This window comes from Mastomys coucha, unplaced genomic scaffold (assembly GCF_008632895.1).
Source record: "Mastomys coucha isolate ucsf_1 unplaced genomic scaffold, UCSF_Mcou_1 pScaffold12, whole genome shotgun sequence".
Classification (NCBI taxonomy): Eukaryota; Metazoa; Chordata; class Mammalia; order Rodentia; family Muridae; genus Mastomys; species Mastomys coucha.
In genome coordinates, this window is record NW_022196894.1 from 3,734,914 (window position 1) to 3,756,252 (window position 21,339).

At 39.3% G+C, this 21,339-nt stretch overlaps 1 protein-coding gene across 41 annotated transcripts in view; it reads left to right on the top strand.

Moving 5' to 3' along the window:
• Positions 1–21,339, top strand: part of Rbfox1 (RNA binding fox-1 homolog 1) — a 1,556,838-nt gene that overhangs the window by 1,430,493 nt on the left and 105,006 nt on the right. For 36 of the 41 annotated variants that reach the window (XM_031361868.1, XM_031361950.1, XM_031361938.1 and 33 more), the window contains 3 exons: positions 5,820–5,873; positions 12,576–12,668; positions 14,472–14,532. In XM_031361868.1, the coding sequence (XP_031217728.1) occupies positions 5,820–5,873; positions 12,576–12,668; positions 14,472–14,532 (208 nt within the window). The remainder of the gene's footprint in view (positions 1–5,819; positions 5,874–12,575; positions 12,669–14,471; positions 14,533–21,339) is intronic. The other 5 variants (XM_031361788.1, XM_031361726.1, XM_031361979.1 and 2 more) reach the window with 1 other exon arrangement.

The window sequence follows — 21,339 nt, forward strand, 5'->3', positions numbered from 1 at the left end:
GGTTCCGATCATCAGTGTCTCATGTTTTAATGGGTGCTCTCTGGTTGTCTCCTGTGAGTCTGGTATCGGGGTTGATTCTCATTAGTGTTCATTTCCCATTGTTCACCGTCATCCTTGCCAGGGTATTTCCTCCAAAGCTGCCTTTACATTATGCTTCATGTTACATGGCCTTGCATGCTGTCTTCTCATATGGTATATTCATTCCTCAGGTGAAATGGACATGCTGCATGTATAAGACAGTATCTCAAGTCATTTCCTATTATCCTTATTGCTGTGAGTGAATGGGGCTAGTGTGTTAGGATCACTTATTCTAGATGTTTCTGTGGGATCAATAACTGAGAAGTTATTGATCTCAGGCCTGGCTGTTTGTCTCTTGAGGTCTGCTGGAGCATAGCCCTTCACATTTGAATTCTTCCATTTGTTGTATTTTACTTTGCTAGTTTTGACAGCAACCTCTGATTCTGCATGGAAAAACTAGCTTCAAGCTTGCTGAGTAGCACAGGCTGGCCCCAAGTCTCCATCTTCCTACTTCATCCTCCAAAATGGTGGGATGCTAGCATCCAACAGCATATTTAAACTTGTTCTTGCCCATATACAATGTTCAAAAAATATATTTTATTTATTCCATCTTCTGGAAAGCAGTGGGAGAATTTACTGCCTTGCCTTTGGAGAAGCTTTTACCATTATTTATCTTCGATTTTATATGTGTAGCTCGGATATGGATGATTGGGAACATCCCTATTTCCCTATTAAAGGTATATACTTGAATTCTTGTTCTCATTTTAAAAAAAAAAACTATGTGGATTACAGCCAATTTAATTATAATGTGTCACTCTTGAATACAAAATACTATAGATTAACGTCTAAAATTTAAATTTTCTGTGTTTAAGATGAGAGTTGACTATGATATGTGCAGATCCCTGGTACAAGACATGGAATCACAAAATTGTTTTTCAAAAACTGTGATTAGCTGGCACTCTACAGTTTGTTCCCTGCCAAATGATGCCACACCTTCCCTGTTTTCTTATCAGTTAGTAAAGTGATTGGGATGCAGATACATAGACCTCTTTTCAATTCTTATTACCCATGTAAAAAAATGAGAAATGGTAGCCCATGTTTATAATCCCAGCACTAGAAAGAGGTGCAGGAGGATCCCTGGGGCTTGCTGGCCAGCCAGTCTAGCCTACTTGGCAATTCCAAGTCAGTAAGAGTTCCTGTCTCACAAAACAAAGTGGTATTGCTTGAAGAAGGACACTTGAAGTTTTTGTCTATCCTCCATATACAAACACATGCCCACACATATACATTCATGGGCATCTGAACAAACACATGCATCTGTACACACAGAAGCACACATGTATATACACATAATAAATAAATATACTCTGGATAAGAAAGTGATACTCATGTCTGTCATTATTTATACTAACAAAACATATGACTGTTTACATGTGTAAAAGACACTTGATAATGTGTTTCTATGGCGACAGTGCAGGTGGATTTCCTTGTACCTTTCATGTTAATGCAACACTCCATAAAGCAGGACATTAGGAAGAGTAGAGCCATTTTGAGGACATGTGCCTCTGTTTTCTGTACTGAATCCACCTTAAGAACAACTCTAGAGAAGAGCATACCCATTGATTTTCCAGTTTCAAAAGGTCATCCCTGAAAACATACAAACAGGTTGAATTCTAGAAATTGGGTAGGATGTACTTAGGAATACATATGTATAAACCTATACACTAAAGCACACAGTAACAATTAGTAAAGCTAGAGAGGGGCCAGGACTTTGACAGAGAGTGGGAAAGGGTATAAAACATGCTTTACAAGGAGGTAATATAATTAAATTATAATCCCAGATGTAATGAAGAAAGTTTTAAAAGATGCACCAGAACGAAGACTCTCTTGAGTCTCTATGCACACACTGTGAATTAACCTTTACTTTAGGGTTTTCTGCTGTAGCCGGTGAACATCCTTCACAGAGTGTGTGTGTGTGTGTGTGTGTGTGTGTGTGTGTGTGTGTGTGTGTGTGTGCAGTGTGAAGTATTATTTGATCCAAGCTTTTCTAAAACTACTCAGTACACATTTGCCCAAACACACCTATACAGGCTTCTGGACTTTGGTCTTGATACAGCCATTGGGTTACTTCATGTGGATCTGAGATGCTCAGAATGCTTGCGAACATTGTCGAGCAAACAAATGCTAGTTATGTCTGCAAACGATTCATGTCTATTTAAATTGAAGACATGCCAGCTGTGTTGGCATCATTAGTACCAAACTTCTCAATTAAACCAATGATACTATAAATACAGTGCACAACTGTCTCAGAAATTGGGCTTGCTTCAGCATTCCTTCTATGGTTCGTTTAACTGGCTTCCAGAACCATGCAGCCAGTGCCACCTGCCAAGGAAGCAAACACTGGAGATCATTCCAGGGCATATGGTGTCATTGTTTCATTTAGGGAATGACACATGCTAAGATGGGTTTCTGATCAGTTTGTCTCATCCAGTTCTTATTTTAAGGAAAGTGTTTTGTGTAGACTGCTTAGGGAGGAGTGTTCCATGGCTGACATTTGCTTCATGGTGTTGGAAGATGTCTTTTTCAGCCTTCTCTTTCCATAAATATATGTGCTTCTATGCGCTGATGCCTGAAATAAATATAAAGCATCTGTGGGAATGGGATATTCTGCAGAAGTTGTTCTGAAGTGCTCACACAGTGGAGGATTCTTTACTATGGAACTTGATTCACCTCTAAACGACCAGTTCTTCATTTGTCATGTTGGAAAGTTTTCTTTGTCTGTTTTTAGTGAGTTTTTTCTCTGCCCTAAGAATTGGCACCAAAGATACACTAAAGGGCTAGCAAGATGTCTCAGAAGATAAGATACTTGCTGCCAAGCTTAACATGCTGAGTTCAATACCTAATCCACTGACCTCCACATACATTCCTTGGCATATGGACACACATAAACACTCACAACACATAATGTAATTACAAGTTTTTAAAGAAAAAAATTTAAAGAATAAAATAAAATTCTCTAAATCCAGTATTTAATGTGTACCAATTGTAGGGTAAGTTGGTACCTGTTGGTACTCTACTTGGCCTACTGGCCTGCTATGGGCTTTTCCCCTTCGTTTTTATCTTCTCACCTCTTCATCCCAGAACTTCTCTATGAAATAAGTAGTATTTCTCCTCACCAAGGGATCTACGAAGAAGGTTGAATAGAAGACTTTCCTTGAAGAGTAGACCCCGTGACACAAAGGACCCAGCTTTGAAATTCTTTACATCCTATAGTCAGAACTATTAATACTTCAAGCATTTGATATTTCTAAGCTATTGATATATGTGAGCTTTTCTAATTGTTACAAGGATTGAATTCCACATGTGTTTGAAAGAACAGTCTCTATATATTACAGATATTTTCTATTGTTCTTGAGCAATCAAGATGGTCCAGTTGGCAAAACCACTTGTCCACCAAGCATAATGACTTGAATTCAATTCCCAGGACTCACATTATAGAAGGAGGGAACTTACTCTTCCAACTTGTCCTCTGATATCTACATGCTTGTAATGGGAAACAGACATACTTACCAGAGAGACAGATAACTAGATATAAAAGTTTTAAAGAATAATTCTTGAATACTAGCAGGAATCTTTTGCCATTGACTCTCCAAATTTCTTGCAATTCATGACCTAGGCAGTTTGGTCAGAGAAATTACTCAGCTTCTTGAAATCATTATTCTTTGTTTCCTTTGATTCTGGCCTCACCTTCATCCAAATACCACTATCCTTTGTGATAGAACAATGCTTAACACTTTCATCCAGGGAAGAGAGAACACAGACTCTCGTAGGGTACCAAGTCTGCAGTGAATACCCAGATTGCACATGCAGGCAGTGGATGGCAGGGAAATACCAAATGAAACAAGGTCTGCAGGAACACATCCCATGGCTTTTGTCTCTTTGTTCAGTCATTTAAAATGGGTATTCACCCTTCCATTCTGCATTAAGGAAATAACCCATCTTATTCTTGCCTGGGCCAGATTGCCTGCTTTAAAATAGCTACTTCCACCAGCATTATGGGGAACAAGCTACATGCTAGAAACACCTACACCATTTTCTAGGACATCTAGGAAACATAAGAACCTTAAGTTAGAAGGATTCTGAATTATCAGATGCTCATGCCCTCAAAGAATGCCTCTGTGTAAGCCTCAGTCATCAATTACTTGATGGGCAGTGTTCACCAAGACTGCTAAATGTAAGATGTTTTTATTAACACACACACACACACACACACACACACACACCATAATATTCAGATGTGAATTTCAGATAAATAGTAAGTATCTTCTCTTATGTACTAAATATTATGTGGGACTTATTTATTCTATAAAATTTGAAATTTAAGTGTCAATGGTCATTTGCATTTTATTTGCCTGTCTGGTTGTTTGATAATTGAAGTTTTTTGTTTCTGGACCCTTTATAGATCCAGCTCATGGTAGGAGTGTAAATTGTGTTTATTTAAGAGTATAGGCTTTCCACCCAGAGACTGTCCTACTTGGTGATTCATCCCATATACAGTTACCAAACCCAGACACTATTGTGGATGCCAAGAAGTACATGCTGAAAGGAGCCTGATATGGCTGCCTTTTGAGAGGCCCTGCCAGAGCCTTAAAAATACAGAGGTGGATGTTAGAAGCCAACCATTGGACTGAGCACTGGGAGTTAGAGAAGGGACTGAAGGAGTTGAAGGGGATTGCAGCCACATAGGAAGAACAGGAATATCAACCAACCAGACCCCTCAGAATTCCCAGGGACTAAGCCATCAACAAAGGAGTACAAACAGCTCCAGCTGCATATGTAGCAGAGAATGACCTTGTCATGCACCAATGGAAGGAGAGGTCCTTGGTCCTATGAAGGCTCAACAGATTGCCCAGTGTAGGGGAATCAAGGGCGGAGAGTGGTGGGTGGGTGGGTGGAGGAACACCCTCATAGAATCAGAATGTGATAAGGTGTTTCTGGGAGGGAGGGAAAATAGGAAAGGGGATAACATTTGAAATGTAAATAAAGAAAATACCTAATTAAAAAAAAAAGAGTCTAGGCTCTGGGGGCATGGTGGCATCATCCTAGGCCCATCCTAGTTCTGCAGCTATCTGCAGTACGGCACACATTTTGCATGTGCACCTTTTTCACATGCTCTTCTTGCTCTGAGTTTTTTTCTGTGAGCTCAGAGCTACAACCTTCAAGATCACGTTCTAGTTGGGCATTTTATTATCCAAATCTTAGATCCCTTGGAGTCTTTATCCCAGTGGCTGCTGGGAATGTTGCATAGATAATGACTAGCCATTTTAATCCTGCAGCTCAGTGCCTGGGAACACACACACACACACACACCATACACACACCACACACACACCACACACATACACACCACACACACACACACACATACACACCACACACACACACAGAAAGAAACAGAGAGAGAGAGAGAGAGAGAGAGAGAGAGAGAGAGAGAGAGAGAGAGAGAGAGAGAGAGAGAGAGAGAGAGAGAGAGAGGAATTAACCTCTTGGCTAGTATTTTGTCCTGGGCTCTGACAGTGTCCCTTCCCCAGTAGAAAGGGCTATAATCAGAAGATAACAAGTACACCAGCATTTCTAGTATTTTCTCACTTTAAGCATGTCACTTAGTAACAGAAGAAAAAACTGCTTGCTGTTAACTAAGGGAAAGTTCTCTGACTTCAGGAATAATTATTAGTGTGTATTGTATAATTTATCTATCTGATTTCTCTCTTTGCTCATGAGATATTTCTGTTTCTTTGCAGCAATTTGGTAAAATATTAGATGTTGAAATAATTTTTAATGAGCGAGGCTCAAAGGTAAGCAACTTGATTCAGTTTGAAATGTCTTAGCTTGTTGTGACATGTCTGTCAGGGACAAGGGAAGTAACTGCACTGCCTAAATCAGCATCCTGAGAAATGTACTTTAGTGGGAACATTTTTAGAGACCACCTCCCATTTCCTAAATGTTGAGAAATTCATTGGGCTCCATTTAAAATATATAGGGGGTGATTTTTAATTTCTGGTCCAAATATAGAGATATAAATACATATCTTAAATTTCCACAGGAAAATTACTCATGCGTAAAATAATAATGATGTTGCTACATTTTTTTTGTTTTTCAATGATAATTATGTTCTTTATATTAAAAAGTGAGTTGATAGTCTCATGAGCAGGTGAATATATGATTACTCTGTATTAATAAAGTGCAGTTCTTTTCCTGGGTTGCAGAGGAGAAAATTCTCATATACACCAACCTTTTGAACACAATTTTTTTTATTAGTATGTTACAGATCCTCATTCTGTATTGTGCTATTACTTCAAGTTAATTTTCATACTAGGAAACCAGTGTTTAAATTGTTTTTTTTTTCTAGAGCTAACAAGTGTTCATGGAAGGCTCTAAGAAAATTCTAGTACCTACACAAGAAATGTAAACACACTACGAATTCAAGGTGTGCTCTCTATCCATGGCTATAGAAGTGTGGTTCCAAATCTGCAGTATCAGCACCATCCAGGAGCTTATTAAGGATACAAACTGTCCATCCCCACCCAGACTACTGAATCAGAAACCCTGAAGCTAGTCCCAGCAATCCACACCTTAGCAAATCTCCCAAGCTTGTTCTCAAAATCTCAAACACAGGTGTCTCTCTTTTCCCTTCACCTGAACATAGAATAGCTTTTCCCACAAATATTTCATCATTGTCTCTGTAGATGGCATAAGAACCCCTCTCTTAGGCCCTTGGTCCTGTGAAGGTTCCATGCCTCAGTGGAGGGGAATAAGTGGGAGTGGGTGGGTTGGTGAGCAGGGCGTTGGGAGAGGGAATAGGGCTTTTTTCAGAGGAGAAACTGGATATCATTTGAAATGTAAATAAAGAAAATATCTAATAAAAACAAAATAAAAAAGACGCCCTTCTCTTTTTTAATCTTTATGTACCCTGAGAAGACTCGAGAGTCTCATGCAAACACTCCTCATAGGAAATAATTTCATAAGAAGCCCCAGCATTGTCTGTGACGTTGGATGAGGATAGAGAGAGTGTCATAGAAGTCAGGTGAAGCCTAGCTGTGAATAGCTCAGATTCTATGGCAGCTATGGTTAATCAGATCTTAAGGAACCTTACCCCCGTCTTTTTTCCATCCTTAGCCTCTGAATATGTGTGCTGAGACCATTTTTATCAGACACAACGATGCTGCTAAGGCTTCATAGTGCCCCTTCTATGGGCAACTCATAACAAGTAGGCATCCAGGTAGGCCCCAAGCACCACTGGTTTGGTAGTGTCCCACATGTCACAGTAACCACGGTATGATGCGAACCTTACAATTTATTACTCTTTACAGCATCTACCCTCTGCCCAATCCTTCCTAAGTAGATTTAACATTGACTGAGTAGGATACTGTTGATCAAATTGAGGAAACAAAATTAGAGGACTTGCTTTCCCACATACAAATAGTTCTGTAATCTGCCAGATGAATTGAAAGTCGATCCATTAAAAGTCTGCAGTTCTGCACATTGAGGGACCTGTTCTTTCTTTGTTAGCTTTAGCTGTTTTCCATTCTTGCAGTCTGAACTTTTAGCCGGGGTGAGTGGAAGAAAACCACTTTTTTTTTTTAGGCCATCGAGTATTTTATGCCTGTGGATCAAGATGTATCAAGAGAAGGATATAGTTAGGGCTAGTCCTGGCTCAGGCCTGGTAGATTCCTGGTGGAATCCACCCCATGGAGACAATGTGTCCTAACTCTGTGCGATTCTGAAGCTCTTTATCTTATCATTGCCATGTAAGCTTCTTTATTTTTTTATATTTATCTTTCTTGTCTGTAGCTTGTCTAGAACTTTTCCTAAAATTGCATTTCGTTTAGTAAGATTTTTGTCTGTTGAAGAAAGATACTCCATTCCTTTCTGAGAGATGTTTGGGGACACCACTACATTGTTGGCTATCTTTAAAGTACACAACAGTGCTGTTTTTAGGACTTTTCCCATCATCTCCTTGATTAGCCTGTCTCTGGTGGCTTTAGGAAAAAGAGCATTTCCATTTTCTGGGTATTGTTGAACTGTTTTGTTTTTCTTTCCTTTTTCTTCTTTTAGGTAAGGTAACATCTAGCCTTTGGTCTCTCTGGGAGGGAACCCTCACTCTCTGCCTTGCAGGTGTGCAGACTGGGTGATGCCACATCCCTGGAATGACCCTGAGACTGTCTACCTGGGAATGCTACCTGGGACAATAGCTTGCACATGGATAGTTGTTAGATTTGGCATCTTTTATAGCAAAGGGCTTTATTTAGAGGAGCATTTCTATCTTAGACTTTAAGAAAAGAAATCATTGTTAGGGACTCATTCCATCAGTCGCTGCCTCTATTGGCAAGAAAACCAGTGGCTCCAAAGGACCAGAAACTCTCCTCTTGTTCCTTTATTCTCTATAGAACACTACCTGAGTCAGATGACTCAGAGCAGAGAGAGGATATGTGTTTGGGTTCACAGCCACAGGTAGCAGCTGCAGTGTTTTAGAAACATGCAGTCTGAATAGTTGACATGTATGTAGATACTATAGGAAAGGAAGCCCTTCAAAAGGAATGACAGACAGACTTGCCTATCAGAACTAGACTACGCGCAGGCATAATGAATGACACAATTCAGTTATTTTTTAACATATTTAAAACCGTTATTTTGCTTCTGAAATGCATTGTTTCCCAGAATAAGTCAGAATTAGCTATTCTCTATTATACCTAAGAAATGTGCAATTTGGTCTTTGATTTAGTGTATACATATGTGTGGACCAATTCCTCTTTAGTTGAATCATTCTTGATGAAGAAAGATGTGCTTCTAGCCCTCAGCTTTTCTTGACCATTAAAAAAGAGCAGTCATGAGCAGCTGCCATTAAATGTGTTGTACTCTGCCATGACACGAGGGGTTGATGAGACTTAGAGCATGTGGTTGCAGGCAGAGAGACTTTTTGAGAGGAGGAACAAGTTGGGGGTAAATGAAGGCTAAGGAAGAAAGGGGAAAAGGAAAGGAAGAAAATGGTATCTCACAAAGACAAGTGGCTATATATTCAAAAGTCATTGGAAAGATGTGAACGTGAGGTTCTTGGTCATCAGGAAAATGGATTTCAATTACCCTCTCAACATCGCACATGTTCTTCATGCATGCTTTCTACATTGGAGAATGAAGGGCTTCACTTTTCATTTTGACCAGAATGTGTGAATTCCTCATTCCAGGATATAAAACAGGGTATCCATGTGAGGGCTCCAAAGGAAATCCTCCACCAAAACCCTTGAGGATCCTAAAGGAGGGAGGAGTCTTCAGAAGAATGAGAATTTATGATTCACTGAAAGGCAATGAGAATAGCAAGCCATGTGCTAGGGCTCCATTTTGGGTCAGCTGGCCTGTCTGTCAGAACAGACCCCTTGCTCCAGGAAACACTCTTCTCTCATCTCTGAGTATTTATCTAAAAGTAGAACCTGCGATGGTATGTCTCTCAGTGGAAGGACATCTGACCACAATCTGAACTCTACTTCTCTCTCCCTCCCTCTCTCCTTCCCTCCTTCCCTTCCTCTCTCCCTCCTCCCCTCCTTCTTCATTTCCTCTTTCTGCCTTTTCTTGTTTCCTTTGTCCTTCATTCCCTTTCTTTTCTTCCCTTGGAATTCTTGATTAATTATGCTATGCTAGCAATCAAACTTTGCCAGACGAGCATTCTATCAATAAGCTACACCCCAAGGTCCCTTTTATTTTTGTTTTTAGACTGAGTCACTTAGACAGACCTTGAACTTGTGATTTTCCTGCCCCAGCCTCCCTAGTATTTGCACTGCTGTATCCAGCTCTGCATGGATAGAGTAGACATTAGCTCTTCTTACACACTCCACCGTTCTATTCCATATGTCATTTCACCTCCACCAACCTCCAAAGGTGTTTTACGCATTCCGAGACAGAGACAAAAATAATCATGTTTTTACAAAAATAATCATGTTTTTAAGAATGTCAAGGTGCTATTTCTTTGAAATGTGATCTTGAACACAGGAAAGGCCAACATACCTTAGCTCCCAGTTTCACAGATACCAGGCCCCAGGGCTTTAGTGAAAGAATACCTGACAACTGAGAGGGTCTGGTAGCATATCTCTAGCCCTGATGGCAGTTTCCACGTGGAACTTCTGATCAATTTCTGACCCAAAGAAGTGGTAACATTCCTGTCCTGGATGGAAGGTGGAATTTTCCAAGCTGGGTGTTTGGGGGATGATCTCTAGGACAAGCTTAGCTTTGAACCTGTCCTTCACAAGCCTCAAGATATCATTCAACAATATTCTGGGCCCAATAGAAATGACAACACCCTTTCCCCTGTCTGTGAAGTCAGAATTATAGATTGTCTTTTCTTGCCTGAAGAGAGAATACAGATTCCTTATTTCTCTTACTGATTCCTAAGTGTCTGGCTTGGATACTTGTAGACTTAGGCCTAAAGGGGAAAAAGGTCATGTCTGAAATATCTTGGGCATATGGTTTTTACTGTGCCCTCTACATCAATACATGAAATTAGAGTCATAAACTCATCCTTCTCCACTGATGACACATTCCAAAGCAGGGATATAACATTTTACTCATTTCAACACATACAACTTTGTTTCTGTTGGTGTGTAGTAGAAAGAAAGATCAGGAAATCCAGCCATGGAATTATCTAAGTAGTTTTCTGAGGCAAAAGGCTATCTGGTCTCTGCTCAGGGTTTCTGATGTGACAAATACAAAATGAGGCTCGAGAATCAAAATGTGAACATGCTTCTATCCCTTCCTGATACACAACTGAATCTGAGAAAAACTAGCCAGGATAGAGTTGTCAAATGAAGCAACCTGTCCCCTCAAATTCTGTCCTTGGCCATCAAAAAAAAGTTGTTCCTTTCTCACCAAAACTAGAATACTATTAGTAAGTATTTTTGAGCAACCAGATCAGGTAGTCAACATGTGCAAAGATTTTATGGAACATGTCACTGTATATTAATTGGTTCATTCAGGCATGTCTTACTTATGAATCTTCACTTTGGAAAAAAACAATGTGAATTCACTACACAAGTCAAAGTAGCTACATCTGATCTTTTACTGTGTCTTCTATTGACAAATATCCATCTCCCAGCACCTGAACACATGTACAACTCAAACCTTCTACAGACAAGTCCAACTTTGTAGTGTCTACTATCTAGTGTATCCAGAAACCCTTTCCCAATATCCCTCAGTTATGAGGTCATGATTGGTGCCAACTATAGGATGCCTATTAGCACTCTACATGTATGATTATTGCACATTTTTTGTAAATTTGAATGTCCTCCATGAGGATGAAGCAAGTGTCTTCACTGTGCATGAGACTTCTGTGCAAATTGATGATCACCATGCAGTGAAGCATTGCTCCCAACTTACCCCAATGTACTCACATTATTCCAAAGGTTGGTGTATATATTTCTAATCAAAATGTACAAATAAGCTTAAGGATTTTATTAGAATGTCAGATTTCTATACTCATCATAAGAACCATGTCAGTAAAAAAAAAAAAGATAGATCAGTAGGATTTGTGGTAGACACTGGAATATTAAAAGCAAAAACTATGCTTGTGAAGCAAAGGGTGTCCTTGCTGTTCATTAGTCAAAGACGGTGTCAACCTGCTGCACAGATTCACCCCATCTGGGAAATGTTTTCTACCTGTTGATTTTGCAGATGACTTCTAGCCTAGTACCATATCAGATTGTTTTTTTGGGTAATAAACTAATTTAAAAGGTCAAATTCCAATGTCTTTTATTATTTGGGGGGTGGGGGAGGCAAGGGCAAAGTGCAGACATAGAATGGAACTTGCTTATCTATATTGTTAACCAACGAAAATTTATTTGTGTTCATTTCATGTGATTTATGTTTTTGTTTATTAGAACCACAAGATCGAGATTTATTATATAAAAAAGAGGTCTTTCCTTTTTTTTAGGCTTGTTCCTTTATTTTTGAGAAGCAAAGGCTGTCCAGTTGACAGACTTGAATAACCCTAAAATTGCATGAAGAAGAACGTTTTCAAATCCACGCAGCATGACTCCGTAGGCAATGTGACAGGACTTGAGCATTCACTGTTGGATTCTGTGCACACCTTTTATTCTGTTTTATTTTTTAATTTGCATGTCAAGACCTGGTTCCCTTTCTTTTTCCTCGTTCTTTAGTTTCTTCTCTGTGGAGACTCTGTACACTTATTTTGATTTCATTTTCCTTTTGGTTGGTTTCTTTTCTTCTGTAGTGATGTTTAGAAAGGTATTTTTTGTTTGTCGGTTTGGTTTTCATTTTCACATCCATCTTTGAATTCTTTAGGGGTTCCAGTTAACGGGTGACAGGAAAAAAACCTCGTTCACATTTGGTGCTTAATGACTGCACATCTTAGTGTTCTTATAATTTTCTAATTTGCATGTTACAGAACCGAAGCCAGGACAAGAAATAGCAATGAAAGCCAGAGAACTTTACCAAGTGGTCATTGACTGAAATAATAATATGCATGTTGTTCTCCTTCTCCCTCCTGCATGCAGGGATTTGGTTTCGTAACTTTCGAAAATAGTGCGGATGCGGACAGGGCGAGGGAGAAATTGCACGGTACCGTGGTAGAGGGCCGTAAAATCGAGGTGCATGTCCAAAATATTTTCCTTTTCCTCCTTTTTTTTTTTTTTTATAAATGTCTGCTTCACGCTCATTTGTCCTTCCAGGTGCATCATTGGTGTCTCGTGTGTGACCCTAATCCCTTCTCATTGTTTATATATATTTATATATTTATATATATATATATTTATATATAAAAAGGAAAACTGGCCTTACTATTTTCGTTAAATTTTACTTTACATTATTCTTTATAGGACTGCTTGAGAATAGGTGGCAAAAGTGAGATGAGAGGAAGGTTAATATGAAAGGTTCTGTTTGTTTTAGTTATTTTCAATGTTTTATGAACAACGGGTGCCAAAGAGGACACAGTATTCAAACCAAACCAAATATAGAAAGCTTTGTTTTGTTTTGTTTCTTTTTCAGTCCACTTTAGGGTTGAAGAGGGATCCACAGTGGTTTGCAAATTAGACCAAATTTCAAAGACAATAACATTCAAAAATACTAAAACAGAAAAGAAAAAAAAAAAAGAAAGAAAGAAACGAGAGGCACTTGTCATTAATGTTGAAAACAAAAGCCAGCTTGAATTCTTGTTCTCCTTCTCCCTCCTGCATGCAGGGATTTGGTTCTTTCCGATTAGATATTGAATAAGCAATCAGCATTTCCCATTTCTCAGTACATGGCCCCTGTTGATTGGTAACACAAACCCCACATTCTGACATCCAGCGCCTGCCCTTTATACCACTGGGTTCCTCTTCAACGCAATCAGAGGGTCATATCTGTTAAAATTTAAAAACAAACAAAAAAATTACCAGTTAAAAATGCTTTAGTCTTTGGAGTAAGATGTCGCATATTTTGCCTTTTTATTTCCCCCCTCGACGGTAACGCTTAGGCCCCTCACCAAACTCTCAGTAACCATGGTAACTGTATACAAACCCATGCTGGCGATGGTGGTGAATGGTAAGTGATGAGTCCATCTGCCGCTTCACGTATTTAGTGCTGATATATCTCTATACATATCTCTCTACCACGTGAATTTTTTTGACTTGTTGTATTAAGTTTTCTTGATGCTCCATTTTTTTGGGTCTTTGGTACGCCTGTAATTGAGTGTACGTTCTAAGCTAGCCTGGGAGGCTCTGACTGGACTGAGTTACGAGCAGTGCACATCTTACTCAGACCCTTAACTCCATATTGTGTTATACAATGCACCCTCTCCTTTACCCTTTTGTTAGCTGTGACTTTAAAGCTTGAATGATTCGTTAATTCTTGCAATGTAAAAGGCTCTTGTTCCAAGTGTTGAATGCTAGATGTTGCTTCCCAATGGTTCCCTCTCCCGAAGTGTTGCATACGGCTTAAACTTGTCTGTCCCTTTCCTTGACATTTATGTCCCCTGTACTTTGTCTCCTCCCTCTTCTCCACTGCATGGCCCTTCCATATTAACTCTTTTTTTTGTTTGTTTAAAAACCTATTTCTTGTTTCTGTGTCACCATGGAGCACACGCATGCTTTTAAATCTTCAATTATGCAGTATCTTTTAATTTGCTTTTACTGTCTCTTTATTAAACTTTTAAATGAGATGACATTGCTTTATTGAAATGATTCATAAGTTAAATTGGTTATGAAGTAAATGTAATTATAAAAATGTATGATTTGGGGGTTATGCATCTATTGCCATTTGGAAATTAAAATGCATTTTAGTTTTTTTTTTTTTGGATTTATTTTTTGGTGGTGTTGTTTGATTTCAATGAGTAATGACAGTCATACTGCATGCAACTAATTGGATCATGTGCTGGCCTCGATGTCCAAACTCACTTGAGTTTTCTATGTGTATAGGTTAATAATGCGACAGCACGTGTGATGACAAATAAGAAGACTGTCAACCCCTACACCAATGGTAAGTACATACCTCCTTTTCACAAGGCTTCTCTGCCTGTTGAGCAACATTCTTTAATGAGGGAATCTGTTTCTTGTCTGTTTTCTTCTTTGAAAATTTTATACATGCATAAATTTTCTCTTTTTCATATGCATTCCTAAGTCTCCCTTCCAATTCTCCTAAGGAGTCTCCATTATATCGTCCACCAAATTCATGTCTTTATTTATTTGTTTGTTTGTTTTAAGCTACTGATTCCAGTTAGTACTGCATGGAACGATCCACTGTGGTCTTGAAGAAGCCATTGGTGGTCAAATTCTTAGAGAAAGGTGACCTTGACTCCCCTAAACCCAGTAGCCACTGATTGCCAACAGCTCTGCCAGGGGTAGGGCCTGAGGAGCCTCCCACCAATCTACCCTGGAATTCTTCTTTTTTTTTTTTTTTTTTTTTTTAAAAAAAAAAAAACTGTGCAGGGCTTGGGCTAGTAAGCACAGCTGCTGTGAGTTCATGTGTGCCATATGCCACATTGGCCCTCCATGGCTACTCTTTCATTGCTGACCGGCTACAGTGAACTACCTCAGAGATGATTTTCACAGCAAAGCAAATATAGGTTTCAAATTCAGCCATCCCATCTCTTTAGAGTTCCCTCCCTCCCCCAGGACTAACACCAATCAAAACTTGCATCATTTAACTTCTTATAATGCTAGCAAATTAAGGATAGAGTAAAAGTTTTGTTGGTTATTTTTTAATCCATATATCCTTAATTTGTCACTCATGGAAGAGTGGTTACAGAATTTGGTTCTGACTTAAATTATTCTTGGGGAAGCTGACAGCTGAGCCTCATGGAAAACTGGCTGTATGAGTGGGTTATTCTCTCTGATGCCGGTGTCTCTGAGGGCCATGGGGCCAGGTGAATCCATGGATGTGTACTGCAGACTCCTGTAGAATATAGAATTCCTGTGGTGACCACAAATCTTTCCTAGGATTTATCATTACAAAAGCACTGATATGCAGCTGTTGATGGAGCTCAGCTGAAGGATACTTGCTGAACTTTGGGTTCGAGTCCCACCATCATCATTCATATGAAGAGTTATTAAATTTGTTCTCATAGTTTGATCCACTTCTTTTCAATATAAAGATTTATTAAGAAATAGGAAGGGAGAGTTCTACTTTTATGTTAATTAGCAAGAAAGATGACACAGTAGACAACAGAGCTGAGTCCAGATTCAAGCACACACAAACAAGCCAGGTGTGACTACTCCATGCAGGGTGGTGGCAGAAGGATCACTCCAGCTGTATGGCTGTTAGCTTAACTGTATCCATGGAGCCATAAACCAGGACACTCAAAGTTCTGTGCAGGCCCCTCAACATGTGGACATGTATGCATACACATACACACACACATATGCATGCATATTCAACACATACATAAATAGAAGTGATCCAGCAAGTTAAAGTGTAAGGAGACGTTAGAATAATTACATCTATTCAAACAAGCAGTACAAAAGTAACTGTAGGATTACAGTGAGGAAAACGAAGCTGAATGATGAACCCGTGTACACTGTGATTTCAGCTTATGTCAGCAATCCTATGAAAGCCATTATGCTGTGTTGAATATCAAGACCAAAAGATATTTATCTTTGGTTTATAGTTTTAAAATAATGTACTTTTATTACACACAACAGGAAAATGTATGAAATTTCTATTTTTAAAGTTTTAATTATACATGAAACATAGACTTATTTTAAGGCAGAAAATAACCAGGGAGGAAACAAAGTGAAAAATGTTTTGTCAAGCACTCTTGCCAGCCTGGCTCTTCTCCTCCTTTTAGGAGAAGCTACTGTTCCAGACTATTGCTTATAGTTCATTTTGCATTTTCAGGCATAAACATACATAGACACATAGCTCTGTGTACACAGTGTTCACAGTATGATCTATATATTCCTAACATAAATACCATTATGGCACACATAGCTTTTAATCAGCTCTTATGAGTCAATTGGACTTCTTTAGGTGCTGATCCATACAGACAGAGCTAAGTCCTTCTCATGGCTATATAACATTACACAGATTGATTCAGATCTTCAGTGTTCACTGGTATTTCATTATTTTGGTTTCTATTTTTGTACTATACCACATTAGCATTTTATAGTTTTTTTCTTTCATCTTTTCTGCTGGTGGCAACAAATTTGGTGATATCAGTGTTCTTACCTTCAAAAGCAAGGCTATTAAATAGATATATACCGTTAATGTAACATGGAAAGGATAGAAGAATAATTTATTCTGCTGTCCAGTTTCCCCAGCCTCAGCAACTGAGGGCATGCCCTTGAACTGTATAAATAGTTTCTTCGAGCCCCCAACATCTCTGAAATTATATATTTATGGGGATTTTCTATTTAGGTAAAATTTATAACTCTGCAAGTGGCAGGTATTCACCCTGGCATCCACCCAAAATATTGTGTATTCAAAAATTCATGGCATAGCAAGGGTGGATGTGTGTGGATGTGTGCTGTACAATTTTAAGTATGCTTGCACGCCATGAGAAGGTGTGAAAATGTGTTGAGTGAAAAGACAAATGAACAGACATACAGGAGTCTGGGAGGATGGTTCAATGGGTAGCATACTTAGGATGAGGGCCAGGTGCAGATTCCCAGCACTCAGGCAAGTGGATATGGCTGTTTGCATGCAATTTCTACATCTGAGATATGGGAAGATGGGGGAAATCTTGGAACAGCTGGATTGGTTCCTCTTCCTTATTAAGTAAGGTGGAGAGGGATAAAAGAAAGCATAAACATGGTGACATTGCCCTGGGTTCACACATGCACACATACATGTCCAAAAACATGCAAGCACACACTCTCCTATTCACAGGTACACTATAATACATACATGCATACACACATGTCCATATTCATGCAAGTACACATAGATATCCATACATGCAAACATATATACATATTCACATGCACACTATAATACAAATATACATACAAATGTAAAACAAAGAAGTCAAATGTTATTCTATAAGCCATGTAATGTATATATGTATTTATTTTAAAGGAAGAGTTATTGATTAATTTCACATCCAAGGAAAAAAAACTGACTCATATAGGAATTTTAAGCACAAGTCAAAACCCACTGAAAATACCTGGCATTTCTGTAACACTGTGTGTTATGTATTATGTGAGCCCTTTCAAAGACTGTGCCCCCAACTGCAGGCCTGGAAGGACAGCACCATCATCTGTATTTTAAAAAGAGGTCACATGAGTAGAGAGTGGAGCCTCTTCTTCCCCAAGTACTGCCATTATACCCAGAACTTTTTTTCAAATTATAATTGAATACAATTTGAGAAAATAAAGACCCCTAAAATCTTTAGGAGGGTATGGGTTTTTTAAGAGATCTTGGTAGAAAAACTTTGCATCATTGTGATGCAAATGCTTGGCATAAAGAGAAAAGGTTTGTTTTAACTGATAATTTTTTAATACTTTCTCTTTTACTTTTTAATATAAAAATAGATTTTTTCTTTATTTACATTTCAAATGAGATCTCCTTTTCCTGCAGGAAAACAAACAATACAAAACAAAACAAAAAAACCTGTTCCTCCTCCCCTCCCCCTGCTCACCAACCCACTCTTTCTGGAATCGTGGCCCCAGCATTCCCCTATGGGGCATAGAACCTGCACAGGACCAAGGTCCTCTCCTCCCATTGATGACCGACTAGGCCATCCTCTGCTACATATGCTGCTGGCCATGAGTCCCACGGTTCTGTGGTGAGAGAGAGCATTGGGACACCAGTATGGTTGGGTGTGAAGCAGAGACCTTTCCCCTTTTGTCAAACAGGAAGCTGAAATGTAGACTGGACCCAAGGACCATGAGGAACCTTCACAGGCATACTCCCTGAGGCTAACTTTGAAAGAGGCTGCATTTTCAATCCCTTCCTCAAATGTCATCATGTAATGAATCTATCAGGAGGTTAATACCTTAACTTCATCTGATCTAATCACTCCCTAGCCTTGTCATCTAAGAGCAGGCCCTTGAAAACTAAGCCTCTTGGGATCATTTCATATTCAAAGCATCATAGAGAATAAAATGTCAATACCTATGAAGACATACTGGGATAAGAAAGTAATCATTTTGAGATTCTCTCCTTAGTTGTATGACTTATAAACCATAGAAATGATACCTTTTCCAAAGTTATAAGTTGTCAAACATTTAAGCCAATCTTCAAGTTTTATAATAAAAAAATTAGTTGCCAATGTCAGGTTCCTGAGTTCCTTCAGTTATTCATGCAACTGACATTTCAACAGTTTTGGGCTCTTCATGTTGCCTAAGACTGGTACTAATGCAATGAGAAGGTGACATAGGAGAGTGTGGAGGGGGATCAGCTGCAGAAGATTGTGGCTGAGATCAGTGTGGGGGATACGAGAAGTAGTTCTACTATACATATATTATAAAAGACAGTAGAAGGAGATGCAGAAATTTTGCTAATTCCACCTGTCAGAAAACTCCTCAAAATAGGAAATTAATCTCAGTCTCTCTCTCTCTCTCTCTCTCTCTCTCTCTCTCTCTCTCTCTCTCTCTCTCTCTCTCTCTCTCTCTCTCTCTCTCTCTCTCACACTTGCTCTCTCTCACTCTCTCTCTCTCCTATATTTTCTAAAAACATGTCTGTGGATAGATAGGGAGAGGGTGGAAGAAGTGGGCTTTATACATTGGATAACAAATTGAGAACTGGATTTGGAGGGATTTTCTAAAAGTTGGCAAAGCATGGCTGTTAGATGGGATTTATGTCTCCTTAGAAATTTTTACAAGGCTGCAATTGGGCAAAAATGCATAATCATAGAGATAGGAAGTCTTTGCTTCTTGTATGAGCTCTGCTAGTCATTGCTGGTATGTATCCAAGCTTTTCAAATTCTCCCTACATGGTTCTGTGCAATGGGAGATGGACATACATTGGACGACCAACACCCTAGGTAACTGGGATCTTCAAGGAAATAAAGTTCTGCTATGGTACAAGATAGAATCAGTGTCCTTGGTTTTATTGTCTGCTTGGGGAGCAAAACTATTCAGTTTCAAGTGATGATCTCATTCATTTTTCTGGTCAGGTTGTAGGAGCAAAGATTCAGATATTAAGTGAGCTGCCAAGCAAGGAAAACAAAAGAGAAAAGAGTCTGAGAAATTCAGTCTTGTTTTTACATGGTTTGGAATATTTGATTGTTTATTTATTTGTTTATTGTTTGATAGTCTCATTCATGTATTCAGTACATTCCAGTCACACACAGCCTTATTTCCTCTTAGCTTTGCCCCACCTCAAGCTCCCACCAAGTGTCCCACCATCCGTCCCACTCCCTTGCCTTTTTGTTTTTGTTTTGGTTTGGTTTGGTTTCAGGCCACACTGCTTGTATGGGAATGAGTGTAAAGCTTCCACTGGAGCTGGAATAATGTGACAGTGGCTTCAACAGTGAAGACCCTGACTCCTCCAGCTTCCTTCTGTGAGCTCCCGTGAAGTCCTTCCTGGTTTGAGTTGAGTATTTAGAGGCTTGTTCTTGTGTGGGACCATGAGCACCACAGCCATGCCATGCTGCATTTCATAGCCCAGATCTTCAAACTTCCTTTTGTTTATAATCTATCTCTACCACTGAACTCCCTTTTCAACTTCATTATGACTTCTCATTTGGAAACAAGGTATAAGGTTTAAGTTGCTCGCCCTGCCCTTGAACTCATTGTTGGCTATAATCATAGTAGGCTTTGAACTTGAGATTTTTCTTGCTTCAGGCTCCCCCAAACATCTAGAATAACAGGCCTGGCTGAAAGTCAGTCTAAAATGTTTATCTTCTAAGTGTTTACTCTGTGAAACAAGAGGTTTCTGAGTATACAGAATAGTACAGTTTGATGACAGAGGGCCACAGTTGGGAGTTTTGACTGGCTGTTCTTGTCTGAGCAGTTACCCAGGGTCACCTGTAATAAAGCTATCTGAAAGGATTCCTAACATAAATTTGCCATTTCTTCCAATGTTTCACAAGAAACTTTAGGTGAAGTCTATATGTTGGCTATGAATGCATGTTTTTAACAAAAACAAATGCATATTGACTCAAAATATACAAGAACACAACACATGTGCCTGATGTATGAATAACTGCTTTGTCATTTTGTATGTTGCCTCCTGCTCCATTTGATCTATGAGGTCTCTGTTTAGAATATATGCAAGTCATTTTCTAAAGTTTTATTATATCCAGTAGAGCAAGGCTTATACACCAGGGATCTTGTCCAGCATTTTTCTGAAGCAGGCTAGTGCATAAGCCTGGACAAGCTACATTTCAGGGAGCTGGGGATTCTGATTTGATGCAGCTCTTGGAAGCGTGAGCTCAGAGGGTAGAGCTCCAGGATCCTGCCTGGGCTTTGCTCCATTGCCTTGTTGGATGAAGCCCTGGGAGGCTGGGAGTGGTAGGCTTTATCTGCTTTTCTCTTTTTTGTAAGCCTCATTGTTCGGCTTAATGTCCCTGATGAAAATCTCAGAGTTTGGGAAGCCTGGGGACATACATAAACTGTCTCAAAAATTAAAACTGGGATCATTTTGTCCATCTTCCTGACAGTGTAGGCTTGTACTTCCAGCAAGGTTATCCCAGGGGTCTCTTCCAGGTACAAGAAGGAGCCACAGAAAGGATAAGTCCATTTGTGTGTGATTTGCATACATTTACATAAGTCTTCTTGAAGTCTGTGAGTCTAAGCAATTCTGCTCTGAGGTGACTTAAAGGGCAATTCTCATTGCCTTTCCTGGAAGATGGCAGTCCTTCATTGCAGGTAGAACCTTTGGCTTCTGGAGGGCAGGACACCA